The sequence below is a fragment of the Struthio camelus genome, chromosome 2 (genome assembly GCF_040807025.1).
Source record: "Struthio camelus isolate bStrCam1 chromosome 2, bStrCam1.hap1, whole genome shotgun sequence".
In the NCBI taxonomy this organism is placed as follows: domain Eukaryota; kingdom Metazoa; phylum Chordata; class Aves; order Struthioniformes; family Struthionidae; genus Struthio; species Struthio camelus.
This window is the reverse complement of record NC_090943.1, coordinates 59,238,727-59,258,685: the sequence shown is the minus strand read 5'-3', so window position 1 is coordinate 59,258,685 and position 19,959 is coordinate 59,238,727. Positions and strand designations below refer to the sequence as shown.

At 42.3% G+C, this 19,959-nt stretch overlaps 1 protein-coding gene across 10 annotated transcripts in view; it reads left to right on the top strand.

Moving 5' to 3' along the window:
• The window catches only part of GLI3 (GLI family zinc finger 3), a 219,281-nt gene that overhangs the window by 105,819 nt on the left and 93,503 nt on the right, over positions 1–19,959 (top strand). For all 10 annotated transcript variants that reach the window (XM_068935978.1, XM_068935975.1, XM_068935976.1 and 7 more), the window contains one exon: positions 15,319–15,424. In XM_068935978.1, the coding sequence (XP_068792079.1) occupies positions 15,319–15,424 (106 nt within the window). The remainder of the gene's footprint in view (positions 1–15,318; positions 15,425–19,959) is intronic.

Sequence of the window (19,959 nt, the reverse complement as noted above, 5' to 3'; positions counted from 1 at the left end):
TACTGGTATTTTGATTAAAACTTTTCGGTTGACAGAAAGCAGTAAAATCAGCAGGGAGTGATAGCAAGCACTGTTTCTGAAATGCTTTGCTCTCTTCAGGGTGCGTTCTCTTCTCAGAAGGTGAGTTGAGTTCTGTAAGCTTCCGCAGAAGTTACATGGACCTGTTGAGAGGAGGGTCGGCCTCCTAGCATTGGCTACCTTTTATAGTCTCTCTTATTGTCTGTGTCCAGTTGTCTTGTTACTTCTTCGTCCTTTCGTACTTGTTTCGTGGGTTTGAGAATATGTCATGAGAAAAGTGTTGCTTTTCTTTAGGAATTCTTACTTGCATGTGTATTTTGTCCAGAAAGAAATAGCTGAGTAGTTTATCTAGTGAAGTGCTTTGTTGATTATGTAGCTTTCTCTCTCTTTTGTACAACTCTGTGCTATCTGTCAATTTAACAACTGGGTTAAATAATGATGGAGGTGCAGTAATCTTTCCATTGCTAAGGGTAAAATTTGCTTTCCTTTGCGGAGCCAGATATGCCAAAGCACAGTACCCAAGCAGTACTGCTTTTCCAGTTGAACAGGTTTAGCTTATATTATTGGATTGCCACTGACTTTATTGTTTCATAACTCACTGAGGTCTGGTGGTGAACATTTTGGTTTTGCTTTCTTTGCCTATACAGCAGTAGTGATAATCATCAGTGCTTTCAGCCCTGCAGATAATCTCTTCAGGGTTATCATTTACTTACAAACAGACGTGTGAAGTATTTGTGAAAAGGCTTTTGAAGTGAAGTTCCACAGGGATGCTGCTTAGAGCTGAAGACAAGGCAGTGTTTACATAGGGGCAGAGAAAATCTCTGCCCAGTGTGGTTCTTCTCAAGTGCTAGTATTCTATGGCTAAACTGTTTGCCTTTCTAATGAAGTGAACTGTTTGTTTGAAATATGTGGTGGAAGGTATTTAAACAGAGACTAAAGTAAACTTTCGGGCTGTTCAAATAAGCCATGCATATCTGGTTTGTGAAGTGAAGGAAAACAATTTGGCTGCAGCTTACCTCTGGGAAGAGTAGTTAGGAACTGTTTAAATAATAAACTGGGCTGAAGCGGATGTTGCTGGAACTTCTTACAGGCCTTTTGTGATAACTGCTGCTCATATAGGCATTCTTCAGGATGTTGCCATGATGGGGAATTCTAAATTATTGTCATTATTTAAAATAGGGATTTATTCATTAGCTGTGAAAACTGGGGTACATTTATATTTGATTAAAACCATCCCAATTAGACAATGGACTGTTGAGAGCCAACATATGCTATTGCCTTTATAACGTCATTAGTAACCCAGAGTCCCCACTTTGAAATCAGATCGTGCCCAAGTACGCAGACATCTGTTTCTGCCTAGCCAGATGGAGGTTAGGAACATAACTTGAACTGTTAATCCTTATTGTGGAGAGGGGAACAGGAATCTGAGGAAGGTAGTAACAAATGAACTTGGATCCCACTTCTGGCAAGCAACTAGGTATCAATGGCAGATACAATGCTTGGAACATGCACGGTAGAGATCTTGTAATGAAGTTCCTGCCTAACCACAAGCAGAAGTTCTGAGAGCAGAGAGAGGCTGTGAGAAGTGATACTTTTGTGGTTATGGCACTACAGTTAGTCCCGGAGAACCTCACTTCTATTCCTGACTGCTGCAGTTCCGTCTAACTGGATTGTTAGGCTGTTAATACAGCGTGCTTCTCAACAATGACTGGCAAAACGGAGATCTGGGGCAGGGTGAATGCTTTTCACTCCCTACCATAGCACAAAACAATTAAAACCAGTAATGTGGGGAGTTCAGGAGTAGAGATTTTTAGCACTAGCCAGTAGAGACCATATGTTTCCATCCACTCCCCCCCCCCCTTTTTTTTTTTTTTGATGGAACAGAAAGCTCAAAGTTGGTCGAGGCTACAATGTTACATCCTCTGGCATTGTTTCTCTGTGCATTCTCCTCAGGAATAAGGACAGTCACAACGCTTTAGACGCCTTCAGTTCAGCAAAGAGATTAAAACAAACAAAAAGTCCTTATGCTCCCGGAGTGCAATAAATATGCTAGAATTACAATAGGATTCAAACAAGCAACAATAGTAGCATTAAGAACTGGCAGTCCTTTGATGTTATTGACCAGGAAAGGACTGCTGTCATCTCTGTCAGGAACATTTAAACTTTTGACCTCCAACCTTTGTGTCAAACAGCTTTTCCATATGGAGTGTTACTATACCTCTCCAAGTGCCACTGCATTTAGTAGAGTATCAGGCACTTCATTGGCAGGAAACTGATGCTTAATGTTTTGGAAAAACTCCAAGATTGCCAAGGGGCGTGACTGACTAGAACTATCTCATCTTCTTCTGTTGGAGAGTAAATGAAATCCCATGTGCAGTCGCATGTTTTCCTAGGGCCAGATTGTGTCTGAACTCTGCACAAAAGTGGAGAAGGGAAGAATGTTTTTCAGCGAGCAGAGGGCAGACCTCTTAGTTATTTTTATTGCCACCATGTGCTTGACTTTAGCCATAGACGAAGACCCTCTTTTGTGAAGCGTGCTGCACAAACACGGAGTGAAAAGGTACGCTTTTACAAGCTTGGGAAGTCTTCCTACTCATGCTTTAAAGCTGTACAGGCCCTCAGGGATGGAGATGTTCAGCTCACAGCCTGCAGTCCCCCTCCAGTCTTCGGGAACCAGTTGCATAGCCTGTTAGAATCCCACAGCTCATGTACTGCTGTTAGCGATGCATCCGGTGAATATAAAGTGAAGGGTTTTGCAGTCTTTTTAGCTTTGGTGCTCTTAGAACATGACAGGAGCGCACAAAACGTGATGGAACATATTAGCTCAGAGCAAAGGTCCATGTAGCTTTGTATCCTTTCTTAGCAGTGACCCAAAGTGGATGCCCAGGAGATAGTATAAGAGCAGGGCAGGCATGATTCTCGTCTCCCATTGCCCCCAAGTACTCCCTCAATATTCAGTCATTTGCAGTCCAGGAATTTTCTTTGTGATAAATGCTTTCCGCATATTTGGACCCTCACTGCATTTCTCTTCTGTGACTTTGACGTTTTCCCCTTGAGGCCATCTAAATTTCTAGTATGCTGCGTCAGTTAGCCATGTAGTAGGGAGTAGTGGGGTGTGTGCCCCATCCTCGTTGAGCCATCTTTCCCCCTCCACTGGCTCCGGTTGCCTTCTAGTGGCACCCTCAGCCTGTTCTATAGGATGTAAAGAGGGAAATGAAGAACAGTGTCCTCCTCTTTAGTGCCTGCTCCCTTACCCACACTGAATCGTACATGAAGGGTGCGGAACAGTCCTTTCCCACTTCTCTCATATTTGTGGGGTTCTTCTCCATCTACTTCTAATTTTTCTCCTATCTTATCCCTTAAACCTAAGTTGAAGAACACTACTGCCCACAGGCAAGTAATGAAACTGTCTCCAGTCAGCCTGGACTGGAGGTTGGAGAAGGTGATGCTGTTGTAATCATCTATGTTAGGGCCAAAAAGCTCAGTCAAAGACTGGGGCCTGTTGTGGTAAGCACTGCACACACATAAGGTAAAGAAGGTCTCTGCCCTAAAGAGTTTGCACATGCTTTTGTGCTATCTGTATGCAGAAGAATCTTTGCTAACGCCGAGGGCTGCTTCTCCTGCTGCAGTATTTGTATGCTTCTGCCTGCTCACGTCTGGGCTTCCGTTTTTCCTTTTCTCTGTCTAATGGGACAGTCTTTCCCTTTTGGGTGAGACTGGACCTAACCAGGCATTATGTGACACTCGAGTGCTAGCAGTGAGCTGTGCGTGAGTAGGGCACAGTGCAAGCAGAAGAGCTCAGGAGACCCCTGAGCTAATTCTGGAACCAGATGTTCTCCATAGTTGAGTGTCCATACACAGTAGATCATATGCGGCCAGGTGCAGCATCCTGTTTTGACATATTATACTGTCCTCACAGTGGCTAAGGACTGCAAGCTTTAACTAAGCTATGTTGAGGTTGTCAAATCCTTGCTTTTCTCCTCACTGAGGCAATATTTTCTTCTTGTTTTTTTAAAGTATTACTCTGCGTCTCAGACATATGTGTGTTTAGTCCTGTTTCTCAAGGAAGGTGCTACATGTAAGACGGTGACACTTTCTTAAGTAAAGGCTTGGTCTGCTTTTGCTAAGCAACACTTAGTTCCCAAAGCAACAGAATCATAGACCAAATTCTGCCATCACGTCAGCAGAGAACAAGAGAACAGAGAGAGTGAAGCTGTCAGTATGACTTCATGAGGAACCTCCCATACGTTGTGGAGAGTGAAGTCCTTATGGTGGGGAAGAGGAAATGAGAGGGATCCTAACAATTATCTTAAAAAACAACAAAAAGCATTGTTATAACCAAAGCTATATGGTAATACTTGCATGCTGTGTTTGATGGATAGGAAGTGATTAGAATAAGTTGTCTGTAAAGAACAGCAAATCTAAAATAAGATCATGAGCAAAAATCAAAGGGGATTCATGAAGAATGAGTGGTTTTAGGCAACTGAGCCACTTTTTTAAAGAATTAGAGAAATAGTGAACAAAATACAGCAAGTAAAATGCTGTTATTCTTAATCAGGACTTTTCATTGAAGCGTTCAGTGTTGCATAAAGGATTTCTCCGTATTAACAGTGACCAGACAAAGAAACAGAGAAGCTGAAGTAATTTGACTAAGGCCCATTTCATTGAAAATATTTGCCTTGTGAAACCTGGCTTGAAAAAAATAATTCAGATTGGCTTGAATATTGACAATATTCGCCTTTCCCCAGAACAGATTGAATGAGCACTTAGGTTAAATGTCAATATAGCGAACTAAGGGAACATGTCTTACCTTCCATCTTCAGTAATGATCTGAAGCAAAAAGTACACAGCCCAAGAATGAGAGCTATGGGAGACACTGGCCAAGAAGCTGAGGAAACAAGGAGGAAGAAACAACTCAAACTGAAGTATTTAGAGATGTCAGGAAGTAATAACTAAGAGCCAATTTCTGCTGCCTTGAGGTGATTTGAACAGTGCCAGTTTCAGCAGCAGTCTCGTAGAAATCCTAGAGCAGGTTGCTGTGAGGGCACTGTCTCACAGTGTGAAAATGAAAGCTAATGGTACTTGCGATGAATGCAGAAAGAAAAAGCTGGAAAGAGAAATTTGCAGAAATAGGTTATTTGCATTACGAATGTCCAAGCTGGAAAGAGAAGTTTGCAGAAATAGGTTATTTGCATTATGAATTTCCAAGGCTGTCTCCTCCTGAAAGGTGTCATGTCAGCCCGTGTGAAGACCTGATGCCCAAGAGCACAGAGGTGATAACTGTGTATTTCTCCCAAGCTGCAAGGAATGCAGGGAGCACCAGCAAGTGATTGTGATTAATTTAGAATATGGACATAGAGATTAAAAAATGCAGTAAATGCATATTATTGAGTGGCCTGAAAGTGCATGCAATAGCTACCTGCTTATCTGTAAGAGCTTCAAGAGTATAAATACCACAGAAGGAGAGTAATTGCTTAGGATGGTACAGAGTGAAGCTAAATAATTATGAATATTTGGATGAAATTATAAAAAATCAAGTTGAGCAGCAGGGAAGAAGAAATCTCTCTGAGAGGTCATCTGATTGTGCATCCCATAGAATCTGAGCTGTTTTAATGTCTAAAAATAGACATAATTGATCTAATTATGCTTTTCCCTCTCTAATTCCTGTCATGCCATAAATTACTCATCAAAGCTGCCAAGTGTAACTTGGTTTCCAAGTCTTTCACCCTGTGGTCCAGAACCTCAGCTGCTGGAAATCTGTTTAGCTACAGTGATTTTCATCATACTGTGCTGATATCCAGCAGTTCAAACTTGGCCTTTGAAATGGCTTTCAGACTTGATTCTGTTACACAGAAGAAGGGCACACAAATCACCAAGGTGTCGTAAATAAGTAACATTTTCAGACTGACTCACACAGCTATTTTACAAACTTTTAAAAACGTTACTGAAGTTTGTTTAATTACCTAGCTTCTCTTTTGTTTGTTCCCACATCAAATCAGCAGCATACAAGGATATTTCTAGTTTTTTTCTAGGTTTTAGCTTTCTGTTACCTCTTCTTGGCAGCATTAATGTTTTCATCTTACACATATTTTAATCACTGAGTTAAGACATGTGCCTGATCACAGAATCACACACAGAATCCAAAAATCACAGAATGGTTGAGGTTGGAAGGGACCTCTGGAGATCATCTAGTCCAACCCCCCTGCTCAAGCAGAGTCCTGGCGGGTTTTGACTCTCTCCAGGGAAGGAGACTCCACTACCTCTCTGGGCAACCTGTTCCCGTGCTCAGTCACCCTCACAGTCAAGGAGTTTTTCCTCAGGTTCACATGGAACTTGCTGTGTTTCAGTTTCTGCCCGTCGCCTCTTGTCCTGTCGCTGGGCACCACGGAGAAGAGACTGGCCCCATCCTCTCGACACCCCCCCCCTTCAGATACTTGTACACATTGATGAGGGCGCCTCTCAGTCTTCTCTTCTCCAGGCTAAACAGTCCCAGCTCTCGCAGCCTTTCTTCAGAGGAGGGATGTTCCAGTGCCCTCATCCTCTTTGCAGCCCTCCGCTGGACTCTCTGCATTAGTGCCATGTCTGTCTTGTCCTGGGGAGCCCAGAATTGGACACAGTACTCCAGACGTGGCCTCAGCAGGGCTGAGGAGAGGGGCAGGATCACCTGCCTCGACCTGCTGGCAACACTCTTCCTAATGCAGCCCGGGATCCCACTGGCCGCCTTGGCCACAAGGGCACATTGCGGGCTCATGGTCACGCTGTTGTCCACCAGGACTCGCAGGTCCTTCTCCGCGGAGCTGCTTTCCAGCAGGTCAGCCCCCAGCCTGTCCTGGTGCATGGGGTTCTTCCTCCCCAGGTGCAGGGCCCTGCACTTGCCTTTGTTGAACTTCAGGAGGTTCCTCTGTGCCCATTTCTGCAGCCTGTGGAGGTCCCTCTGAATGGCAGCGCGGCCCTTCTGGTGTGTCAGCCACTCCTCCCAGTTTTGTATCATCAGCAAACTTGCTGAGGGTGCACTCTGTGCCTTCATCCAGGTCATCGAGGAATACACTGAACAAGGCTGGAGCCAGGACTGACCCCTGGGAGACACCGCTAGCTGCAGGCCTCCAACTGGACTCTGAGCCACTGAGCACGACCTTCTGAGCTCTGCCATCCAGCCAGTTCTCAGTCCACCTCACTGTCCACTCATCCAACCCACACTTCCTGAGCTTGCCTGTGAGGATGTGATGGGAGACAGTGTCCAAAGCCTTGCTGAAGTCCAGGGAGACAGCATCCATTCTTCTCCCGTCATCTACCCAGATGATAGCGGGGTACTTGCGCTCTTTACTTGGCCTGTGTTAAACTCTACATAACCAAGATGTTTTGGCAGCTCCTGTTCCCACTGGTCAGGGAGCCCATATTAAACATCTACTTAGGAGTAGTTTTGAGTTTTGCATTGCAGAGTCTTGCTCTAAGTTTTCTCTAGTTGTCTCCAGTGAAGATCAGGATTTTTTAAAATTATATCTTAATTTTCTTAATTTCAGCTTTTAGATCACCTTCGACAGCTAGAATTTTATATATGTTATTGACATGAGTATGCACCTATACCTAAGTACAAAAACATTTGTGTGTGTGGTTATGCATCTGGCTATTTGCTGCTCTTAGAGGAGAGAAAACTGAGGATGTTACAATTTTTACACACATGTAATCAAAGGCGGGAAGCATTCCAGAGCATCTGGATTAACCGCTTGTCTGGGGTTGCTCAGAGTTAAACATGGATGCTTGTTTTGTTTTTTGTAATTCCTTGGGGAGTGATTTTTAACTGTAGAGGATGCATTGACGTCCAGTGGCACAAGAAGTTAGGGGGAACAATAGCAAAACAGAGAGCATGTTGCAAGGCGGAAGATAAATTATTTTTCACTGCAGCAAGTCCACTGGAGGTAATGGAGGGAGGGATTTCTTTTGTCACTTTCCTGGCAGAGGACGATTTGTCATTTTCTCGCGGAGACCACATTATTAAGTTTGTTAAGAAATGCTGCATGGGATCCAGAGGTTAGGAAAAAGATGAGCTGTGCTGCACCACGAGCCAGCTGGATTAGATGAAATGATTTTCCCTCCAAAAATGGTGATGAGGCCAAGATGTCTCGTCGCCTTTTCTTCCTGAAAGCATGGGCCAATGTACAGATGCTGGCTATATGCAAGTGTTGCTGATGTTCACGAGGGTTTTCTAAGGTGGCTGATAGGATGAAGCAGCCAGTGTTGTTTGCTGGGTGGAAGGAGCTGCTGAGGTGGGATATTCCTGGTTTATTTCCACCAGTTTGCTAGGAAACTTGGTACTGTCGTTATTCTTGAGGAAATTGTACTGTCATGTAGCCTTGACTTTCCTACTCCAGAAATGTGTTTAGTAGGGAGAGTTTGGGGCTGCAATTTTATTCGGCAGTGCTGCGCACACCCTGCTTACGGGGAATGAGTTCATGACTGCCCTGCATGATCAGGGCAGCACGAGGAATCATGGAGTTACTGGTGAGTGCGTCCCAGCAGATGTAGTCGTTTGTGAGTGAATCCCCGGCTTGTGATGAAACACAGATTACATTCTTAAAGAAGCTGAAGCTCTTGAGTTCAAGATTTTTTATATATATGTAATATATTTATGACCCTACATGTCTATCTTGTGCTACTTTTCCTTTTGTTTTTTTTTTTTTGGAAGGGCAAACTGCAGGGAGCACCGAAGTCAGCTGAATAGACTTGAAGAAGTTTAGTTAGTATTCCAGAGGACAGTCCTGCTCCTCAGATGGCAGAGTGGCAGTGACTAGGAGGAATAATAAAGCGTGCAAACTGAAATCAGTCCAGCAGCTATTTAGTCAATACCTGTAGCAAATTTGGCATGTTGAAGACTTACCAGTGCCAGCTAATGAAATAATTTCCAGCCACTTTTCTTCCAGCACACAGATAACTGCTCCTCCTTCAACTGTTTGGCACGATGGTTGTTGTGGAATTAGTAAAAACAATAAAACATGTTCCCACAAGGTGTTTAAGTTTACAAACTAAAAAGTGGTAAAACGGATGGCAGAGATCTAAGATGCCCTGCAGCTTTAATTTTCTGCTTTGCAAAGGGAGAAATTATTTTTCAGCCGTAACAAGAGACACAGAGCTGGAGCTGTATTCTACTTTCTGAGGTTTGGGTTGGAACCCCTGTGGCCTATTTTAAATATCAATGTATGGCCTCTGGAAACACAGGCAGAAAATAGGGAGGGAAATCTGATCATCATTAGTAAACACAGATGCATGGAAGGAACATGATCTGACTGAAAACTGCATTTTTCTCTGAAACTGTTATACCTACTGCATTTCATCACAATTAATATGTAATATTACTGAAATTGAGAGATCTTAGTAAATTAAAAAAGCTCTCTCTGTCCTTCTCCCTGCTTTATCCATTTATATGCTTCTTGCTTTTGCCATGGCATTGTGGCCTTTTTTTTAACTGTCTGCTGAAAAACTCCTTCTCTGTAAAGTCAGATAGTGAGTAGTCCCATTCATGTCAACACTGCAGTTGCCCCACTGGAAGCCTGCGCATGCGTGCACACACATACAGATGCACACAGACACAGAAGAGCCTCCTGAGATAACTGGTTGAAGCACATCTGTGGAGCAGTCTGCAAATAAGCAGAGCTTCAGATGGCAACCAGCGACACTGAAGCAGCAACCCCAGTCACTGTAGGGAAACTCTTCAAAGTGCATGAAGTTAAGTGTGTGCATTAATGTGTGGCTGTGGCTCAGTCCTTTTTCTTCCTGTTTAAAAGCCTCTGTATAAAGTAGAGAACATAGCTCACCCTATTTTTAAAGAAAGCTGCCCCCCCCCCAAAAGACAAGACATGCTCTTATTGAGCACTAATGCAAGCTCTAATTAAAAAAAAATCTAAAATAAGGTCTTTTCTTGCCGTAAAACCTAGCAATGCTGTTAAGTTCACATCAGTTGAAGCAAATGTACATGAAGACACAGCGATGCCCTTAGGGACTCTGCAAACCTGAATATTAGAAAATTCCCATCTGGTGATCAGCTTATGAACCAAAGGAAGTGTAGAAATTCGCTGGCAAACTCTTCAAAACTATTCTATGTACTGAAAAGACATTAGCGGAGAGGCTATATTTTGCCTAATATTGTTTCTGTTACCTCTGGTATGAAATCTTGGTACCACTGAGTTCAGCATCAAAACCCGAGTTAATTTTAGTGGGGACAAGATTTCGCCTCAAATGAGGTTATATCTCATAGAGTTCTGCACCTGGCATAGTTCTTACATTGAATTTGGTGAGCTGATCATTCTGATGACAATCTGCTGAAATATAAGAAGCGCTGCCTGTGTTGTGCTTGAGTCCTGTGTTTGCTGGTGCCATGGTCTCACGACACAGGTGTAGGTATTGTGGAGCTTCACTGAACGCTTTCAAGCTGCTTCAGACATTCTATACAGTAGCGAATGTCTTCTCAACATGCTGAAAAATGCAGCCTGTCATTTCAGCGGCCTCCTTGCTCAAGGGTTTGGCAAGAATCACAAGGTGCTTGAGCAGATCAGTTAGCTGAGGGCAGAGTCTATTTTGTTAGCCTTCCCACCAAAGCTGAACTTGCCATCTTGAATGATCCCCTGAACTTAAGGCTTATCTGAGAGACTGCAGACTGCAGAAAAATTCTCCTCGACTTCAGTGAGCGTTGGAGCAGCGTCACAGTTCTGTTCTCCTTCCTAACTTCTTTGCCGTTGTCTCAAGGCATTGCACAGCACCTCTGAGCTGGCTAGCATCAGCTACCTTTCTGCCGAATCTTCCAGTGAATCGTTGCTGGCTGTTACATCTCACTAGACTTCAGGTCAGATTTTCTGTTCAGCAGCAAGGAACATACCTGTCTTTTCTCTCAGTTTCTTTCCTTGATACTGCAGACGAGCCGTAGGTTACTGACTTTCAGAGAGCAAGCGTAGTCTCTTCTTTTTTGCTGCATGGGAGTGATTGTAATTTGAGAGGTATGATCCTATTCACTTTCTTTAAGGAGGTAAGGATTCTTGAAAAAGATGTGAAAAGCACATTCTAAACAGCGGAAAGTCAGCAAAATTTACGTCTTTTCAGAAATATCTCACAGTGCTGAAATCAGTGAGTTTGCCGCATTTCAGACAGTCGTATCTCCCATTTTGTTTTGAGGAGACTGTTAACTATATAGGAGGCAGAAGGGCAGAAGCTTGCAGGATGCTTGCAGGAATAGCCCGCAAAGAGTCGGGAGAGGGCAACACATATAAATTCAGCAATGCATGAGGAGTGTGTTTAAATGCATTTTCAGATCTTGACATACCCTTAACAGTGCCTGAGAATAATGGGGTTTAAGCACAGAACCAGGTACTTCCACTGAATTGGAGCAGAGAGCCCTAAATACACAGGCAGCATCTATTTGTATTGATTCCTATACTGTACGCTCACTTCAGAGATTCTCTGCAAGGAAGTAAAGGTTTGTTGAAGGATTTGTCCACAAACTCATTGTTGGCTTTGGGTGTTCATTGTTGGCTTTGGATGTGGGTAAGAAGAAAACTGCCTGGCATAGGCAATGCTAGTTTTCATCTCAACCAGAATTTTTTAACAAATTGCAAATTTGTTTCCCTAATAGAATGGGAAGGTTGAAGTTAGATTTTCTTGATACCTTTTGGTGAGAGGGGTTCCTCCTTGCTAGGGGTAAGAGTTTTGTTCCTCACACTTCAAATAGGAAACATATAAATGCCACTGTAGTTAGAGGAAGCGTCCTGTCTTTTAGACTAAGTTGCCCCCTCGTTTTCTGGGTAGGTAGAGCACTTCTCACAAACAGCTAAGAATCAGGTGAGAATCAGTCCTTCCTGGTGACTTGTCTCAACTTGTTCCTCACTCAGCTAAAGCATAAATAAGGGCAAAATGTGCCTCTAATATTCTGGTGGTGCCTCCAATGACATAGTTACTGGACAGGATAAGAAAAAGCAATGGGAAACTGGCACAAGCCTGAATTACTGCTCTGCAGACTTATTGCGATGTATTTCCATTTAAATACATGTCAACCAATTACATTTTATGGTATTTCAAGTGTATTCCAAGTGAAGTCCTGGATGATGGGTGCTTTTTGCAGGTTTCTGCTTGATGTAAGAGTATTTTCATTTAAATATTCAACACTCTTCAAAGTGGAGTGGTTTTGGACCCCTGGGCATGTAGAATTTATTGCTTACCTCTGTGCTGAGGACATACCCAAACATGACAGAATTTGAATTCCCTCCATAAAACTGATTCCACTAGTTCTGCGCATTATTCTCCCTGTCTCCCATTTAGCATGTTAGTTTGCTGACAGTAGAGTACACAGCACTTAGCAGCTGGTTTGTGGAACCATCAGTCAGGAAATTATATGATAAATAGGAGGTAGCCAGGTTTAGTGGCACTTTATTCTGCTTCAGCAGTTTTAGCCTGAGTTTGGAAAAGCCATCATGTGGTATTTTTTAAGGGCTGCAACAGAGGATGGCTACAATGTAGTAACTTATTACACATACACTTGAGTTATGATGTTCACCAGCTGTACAGCTCATGTGTAAATAATAAACTGTGAGATGCATAATTATGTTCGGTTTTGATATGCAGCTCTGCTGTAGTCAGTGCGGGGCTGACTGAGACAGCTCCCTGTGCAGTGATGGAGTACGTCTGCTTCCCAGATGGAAACTGCAAACAAGATGCAACCAAGATATACAAAGGAGCTTAATGTGAGAGGACTCAAAAAGGTGTTTTTGGAGATTTATGTCCCGTGTGTTAAATACAGCTTGCTGGTGCTCTACACTGCGTAGGCCTCACAGAGGGGAATCCCATTTTTAAGCCCTTTAATATGCATTTTCCATTCCCCAGATAGGGAATGATAGATGATCACGTTCAGCTTCACCAGTGGCCCTCTGGAGGGTTAAACTGTGTTCCTCTGCGTAAATACTGGCATTTCTTTCCACGCGTCACTGCCCAGGCTAGATGAGCGTGGAACAGCAGGTCGGCTCTACAGCCTGAGCAGACTTGCTTGTGGTGGCCAGGTGGAGGCCGTCCTGGTTGGTCGACATGAGTAAGGGTAGCAGAATCCGTGTGGTCTCACCTTTGCTCCCCAGACCTGCTCGTCGGAGAAGTGTAGGGCAGGGAAGGACTTGCCCGCGTGTCTGCGAGGAGGTGAATGAGTACTTCATTGAAATAATGATGGCAGAGTTTTTATTTTAAAATCCCAAACTTCTGCTTTAAAACTTGCTTGCTTCAGCTTGCCACTATTACAGTCGATAGCAGGGAGGTAGGGCACAGGGCTCACAAGCAGGGAGACGCACTGAAATGTATGTCTTGTGCCCCTCTTCCCCTTCTCCATGTTGGTAATTGGTGAAGAATGCGTTTCATGAGATGGAGGCAAATATCTTCCGTTCAGACAGTAACTATGTACTCACAGGGATATCTGGTTATCTGTGACGTGCTTTTAATCCTGCTGAAATCAAGGAGTGCTCAGCACAGGCATAGAAGCTTCCTGTCTCCAGCATGTTGTAATGCTTTGCATATTTAGGTCCAGTTTGTATAACAGAGTTAGAATTAAAGCTATCATGAGGTTGATTTCCCGGCTCACATTAATAAGCCACAATTATTTTTCGTTTATGGTGCTAAGCCCTGAGTCAGTAAATGGCAGAAATGTGTTGTGGCTGATCACACGCTAGTTGATGTTTCACAAAAACAAGCAGTGAAACTGTACAGGCGATTTCAAATGTTTCCAGATTTTCCTGAAATACTGGAAATATTTCCTCCGAATTGACATGATTTCCCCTTCATCCCCTCCATTTATTTCCTGAGGGCCATGATTTTTATTACTCTATTTCTTACTCCTGCTTCAAAACAGAGTAATAGACCAACCGAACTTTTGACAAATACCAAGGGGAAAAATCCATTTTGTCACCCTCACCAGTTGGCGTGAGGCAACTGTTTTCATAGATAACATAATCTAAGAAGAGGATTACATTTTTCTGAATAGGAAAGGCAGGAAATACAAAGAGAAGATACCTTAAGAGTCAGCAAGCACAACTGAAACAGGAGGCTTGGTTTTACTGTGAGCGCGTAATTAAGGATTTTCTCTTTCTAGAAGCATTTTAGTAAATCCATAACATGACCTCGTGTCTGTTCTTGTCAGTCTTTAGTGTCGCATAAACACATGACTTCATACAAAGTGGCAATCAGGTAGTAATTGGGAAGGATCTGTTTGTTTTGTGCCATTGGAGACACTTAGCATTTCTCATTTGTGGAACTATTTGAGTTTTGCGCATTTGGGATGCAGCAATGAGCAGAGTGCATATAGAAACATTCTTTACGCAAACAAATTGCAAAGGTGCGCCACTGTATTGTTCAGAGATTTGTCCTCCGTTTATATTCTGTCATCCAAAACTGGGAGGCGATTTTGTTATGGAAATGGTCGGAAAACGTGGAGCAGGCTTGTGCTCGGCCCCTCCATGCAACGTGCCTGTGGGAGGTGGGGTGAGCAGGGGAATTTGAGGCGCATTTCCCCTGTCTTGTCTGGAAACAGCAGGGAACAGGAGCCGTGGCAGCTGCCGAGCTGCCCTTCCCGCTAGCACCTTGGAGGGGATGGGGCAGGGTAGATCGAAGCCGTGGGTTTGTGGGCCTCCAGCCACGGGGACGAAGAGAGCACCGTTCCTTTTTAAGGGCGGTATGAAATTAATCCCCTTGTCCTGAGGCACGTTCCTCCTGAAGCTTCCATGGGGGCGATGCAGTTAAGCATCTCCAGTACAGCCTTTCCCAGTTGCCTTTCCCTTCTGACTTCATTATCTGATTTACTCCAGATAGTCATTTCTCAGCATGCTGCTTCAGTTCTGCTTTCCGTTGTCGGGATGTGTATATATCTCTGCTGCTGTACTTCTTTTTTTTCGTTGTATTCTCCGCTTGGGCCTTTTTTCCTGGGATAATTTTTTCTTGTTTTAATAAAAAATAAATAAATCAGGAATGCTTATGAAAGGCTTGATGGTCCTTTTGATCTGACACTTCACATATGGGCACTGTAATTATTTATTGAAGACTTCTTTATGTCCCTTTCCATTTAAGCTGTAAAAAGAGAATATTAAAATTAGTAAATACATATTCATGCAAATACCGTGGGCCAAACTCTCCTCTTAGGCAGACCCTGACTGAGTACAGCAGGAAAGGAGAATTTGACCCATAAGTCGAGTTGCTGTTGACACGCTTTTCAATATCTATTCCATCCGTATTTAATATTAAAGAGACATTTGAGATACTCAGATTTGGGAACCTTGCTTGTTTTTTCAGATCCGCCTCACCTTTTTCCAGCATTCCACCCTCCTGTACCAATTGATGCAAGACATCATGAGGGACGCTACCATTATGAACCATCTCCCATTCCTCCTCTGCATGTGTGAGTATTAAGTATTCTCCCCGTTTCAGCTGGCTATGGTGCCTAGAAGAATGCGCAAGTATTTGAATCCTTACATGCTCAAAACTGCATCTGGAGCACTTTGCCAGTCTAGCCAAAGAGCAAGATATGCTTTTGGAATGCATCGGGTTTATCTGTTTATGAAGCAAAACCAGGCCAGTGCCTGAGGAATTCCTGTTACAAGAGGTAGCTGGCAAGTGTTACCTATATATTTTGCTGACATCTATTCTGTGTGCTGTCATTCTATAAATACTAAATTAAAAAGTACCGAAACTTGTGAAATACAGCCAGGCAAAACATATATTTTGTCTGGACTAGGTTTGGGATTCTTCATGGCTAAAATTTCCTCTCATGCCAGAGCTTTTTTTCTAGTGACTGCTGTGAAGCATAATGAAATTTTTGGTAAATTTTCATAGTCCCTGTTGTGTGCGTGCACAGGCAATCAGTTGATTGATGGGAATGTCACCCAAACAAAATGGCAAGTGTGATAGAGCACATGGTTTACACAAAGATAAAAGAAACGAATACCAGTGATAACGTGCATTAGAGGAGGGCGGTAGTGGTGAAATCCTGTAGAAATAAATATTATCTTATTCTATATGGGGAGACAGATATCAGCATTGCGGAATAAAGCAGTTGTTATGCCCAGAAAACCGCTATATACCCTTAAAAATGAAGCCCAAAAGTGGAGCTTCGTACTTCTCTAAAAGGCTTGATATATACATTTAATCATATCTACTAATCACCTCTCATACTGTGAAAATAAAAGAAGAACAGCACAAGTAATACTTTGAAGAATAATACTAGTTGTTTAGATGGCAGATTGCTTTGCTATGGCTATTAGTTACAGCTGTGTAATTACATATATGCAGAAGAAAAATGAAGTTGTTTTAAAACAAGTCCTCCTCTGTGAGCAGAATTAATTGATATTAACAATCCTAAGTACATGCCCAAGTACACACGCAATATTTTACTAGCAGTTTTTTTGGATCAGTCTTCTTTTACTGAGTTGTAATTTCAGAGTAAATTTGCCTGGGGGTAAGTAATAAATCTGTGTTGCAGTCTTCCTTGGGCATTAGAGGAAAAGTGGGTATTTAGAGAGAGTACAGAAACTTGTGATTTATTCCTCAGAGTTCTTCTGATGCATCAGTATTTACACCACAGTCAGCTACATAATAAAATATATTTAAATGCATCAAAGAATTTTTACTTAAATTTGCTGCTAAAAAACAGTGTAAGCTGAGGATGGCAGGGTCATACAGACTCAGCACATTTATCCTGGGTTTTGCAGTGCATGTGAATATTCTGACTAGATATTTGGGGTTTTTTTTCTCATATTGTGTAAAGTGAAAGAAAACAACTTCCAACTAGAAGTTCTGGGAATGATCCTGCTTCTTCCAAAGCCAATGGGAAATTTACCCTTGTCTTCAGTGAGAGCAAGACTGGGATAGGAAGCACCAGCAAATAATTCCAAGAGTTTCCAAGCGTATTATAAAGTAGCGTACCAGTTCCACAGACTGCCAGAACAAGGGTGACGGAGCTGAGCCTGATTAAGTGATGAATTGGATCTAAAGTGGATCAATAAAATGTTTTAACTCAGGTCAGCAGAGGGCCATCTTCAAAATCTGAGCACCATCTGTGAGCATTCACTGAGACTTCTGTCTCCCATGCTGTGTGGGGCCCAGGCTCGCTATACGCACTGCACAGAGCCCTCTTCAGAGCCTGAGCCCCATGGGCACCAGGCTGTAGGAGTACGCTGTGCAACTGAGGGCAAAGTATTTCGGGTGGGCTGAATGTGATTCCCTAGTCTGGATGATGGGGGGGAACTGGGACTTGAACCCGATGCTGATAAAAGTGCCAGGATTTTTTTAAGATACAAAAAACTGTTGAAAAAGCCAGATTAGCATCTTATTTGGAATTCAGCAATAACCTCCTTTGGCGCCACACCTGGTTGCTGAAATCAATGTCCGTTCTAAAGATGGATGCCACTTACTGAGTCACAACACCCCTGCTTGCAGCTGTACCCTATGGGCCTTATGTTGAAGTAGTGATTCAGCCAGACTCTGCATAGGCTTGTAAGAGGCAAGAAGATCTTAGCGTGATGTGATATGACTGCAGGCAGTTGCTTTCGAAACACGCTCTGATACCAGCCTAAGTTCTAAAATGAAAATTTCCTTGATATTGTCCATTTATTTTTCCATAAACTCTGTAGATTCTTCCACTCATTTACTTCGTGTCACCATTGAAATGATGAGCTGTAATAGACCCTTAGAGCCATTATGATCTGTGTAATTAAATGTAAATATGCAATTAGGCAACTTAAAAAAAATCTGTCTCTAGCAGCTACTTTGTAGGTGTTAAGGTTTGTCATGCTTTTGCAGTTTTCAGGAATACACTTTAATGTATGTATGTGATAGACACAGAAGGTTTTCTTACAAGATTTACAGACCCTGGTGTAAGTATTACTTAGGAATGTCAGATTTTGGATCTTTTGAGTCCGTTACTTGCATTGCTGCCCTAATACCATGAAAAAAAAAAAGAAGGAAAGAACCTGATAGGCAAAGTTATTTGAGAATTCTGAGAGAAAATGGATAGAATGCCAGTCGGGATACAAGTGTTTACCCACGGCTTCATCAATGACTTCATTGTGTGCGAGGTTTTCTCCTTAAGCTTCGTAGTACCCGCAAATGTTAAAAAAAAGGGGGCAAAAATGGCATCTTTCCAATTATCCAAGCTCATAGAAATGTGTTCCAGAACCTGTCAAGCCTTAGCGGAATTAGTTAGTAATCATACAACTACAGAAAAAATGTGGAAATGGACTCGTCCACATGATACCTACAACAAATGCACATAATTTTGTATAATGGGCAAGCAGAAAAAAAGGGATGAGAAATTTTTAAGGTGTTACAGGGCTCATGTAGTTCCGTCTCTAAAGATGTATATGTTTTTTTATATATGATTTTTGTAGTTTAATTGCTATTGGGCAGAACTGTTGTATCCCAAATTTTACCCTGGAGCCAAATTTTATAACTGAGTTATAAACCCTAAAGTAGGGGTTTATGTTTATGATGGAATTGCTGACAGATGCTTATGTGTAGTAGGACTAGCAGGCACTGCTGTAATTATGCTATCGTATCCTATCATTAAAAATTTCAATTGAAAGAGGTTTATAAATTGCTCTTCTTCTTAGATAAACCACCCTACATTAAGGCATCAACGATATGGTGCAGAATTAAATTAAAATCTCATAAAATGAAATATGTTCTGTATTAGCTGTTTGACACTTAATTTGCCTCTGAATGAGTAGAGGAAATCACAAATTAACCTGCCTTTGTTTTTCCAACCATGGCTTATTAGGTGTTAGAACAACTGCAATTACAGCCCATAATAACCCCCAACCCTTATGAATATGTACTGAAATGTGTCGCTTCGTGTTACCAAAACCTGTTTGTTAGGACTGGTTAGTTATCCTGGAATTTCTACAGTGCATCTTTGGTTTACGCTTAACGGAAGATGCATGAAACTCAAGTTGCTCTTTAACAGCAACATATGAACAGTGTAATTGGAGCTGGAATGTCTTTTCCTTTTTACAAATTCAAGGCATGAATATTAGTTTTCAAAATGTTTCTAGTAAACTGTAATTCAGTTTTACTACTTGCATTGAAACAGCAAGTTAAATTACTTGTTAAACGTCATATGATTAAAACATATCAAAAGAAACATGGCTTTCATAATCCTACTATTTGCTTTATTTTTTGTTGTTACTTTGGTCTGGCTCTTTGTTAATTTTCAAAATTGATTTTCTAAAGCAAGGTAATAAAGCAGAAACTGAAGCTAAACTATGTTTTAATCCTTATTATTTGCAAACCCATCCAGTGACACTTCTCCAGTCAGTGTGCAGTGATTCATAATTGTGCTGCTGATGAGGGTATTTATTACTCTGAGCATGCTGATTTTTTTATATGTCCAGAACCACATCATAAATTTGCTATCAGCTAGCTCTTACAGTATCTGATGTCTTTGCTGACATTGGCTTTGTTGGAATGAGAGTTGTTGTTAGGACTGAGCAATGGAAGGATAATGAAAACTGGATTATTTTTATGGCAAAGCAGGTATAAATGAGTGTAACTTTATAATCCCACAGCTTTAAAAATCTGACTTATGCAGGATGAGAGTTTTTATGTATTAATTAAAAAAGGCTCTCATGGTAGCAGCAAATTTCTACTCACAGATGTAGCTGAGTGCTTTAAGAAGTTACTGTTCTTAGTCATTCATTCCGTACCTTTACTGACTTGCATTGACAGGTAACGTGAAAGCTCCCAATCTGCTTCGTTACCAAGTTGGGTTAGATGGCCTTTGAAGGTGACCCAAGCTACCCATGGATGGGAAGCGGTTGTCTAGGCATTGTTGCTTGGCTGTGGAGGAAGTACGCTCCGGCAGACGTGGGCCAGGGGATAGCAGCAAAGCGGCAATATCTGCAATGGCTGCAGAGGGGTGGCCGGTGTATCTCCTCGGGG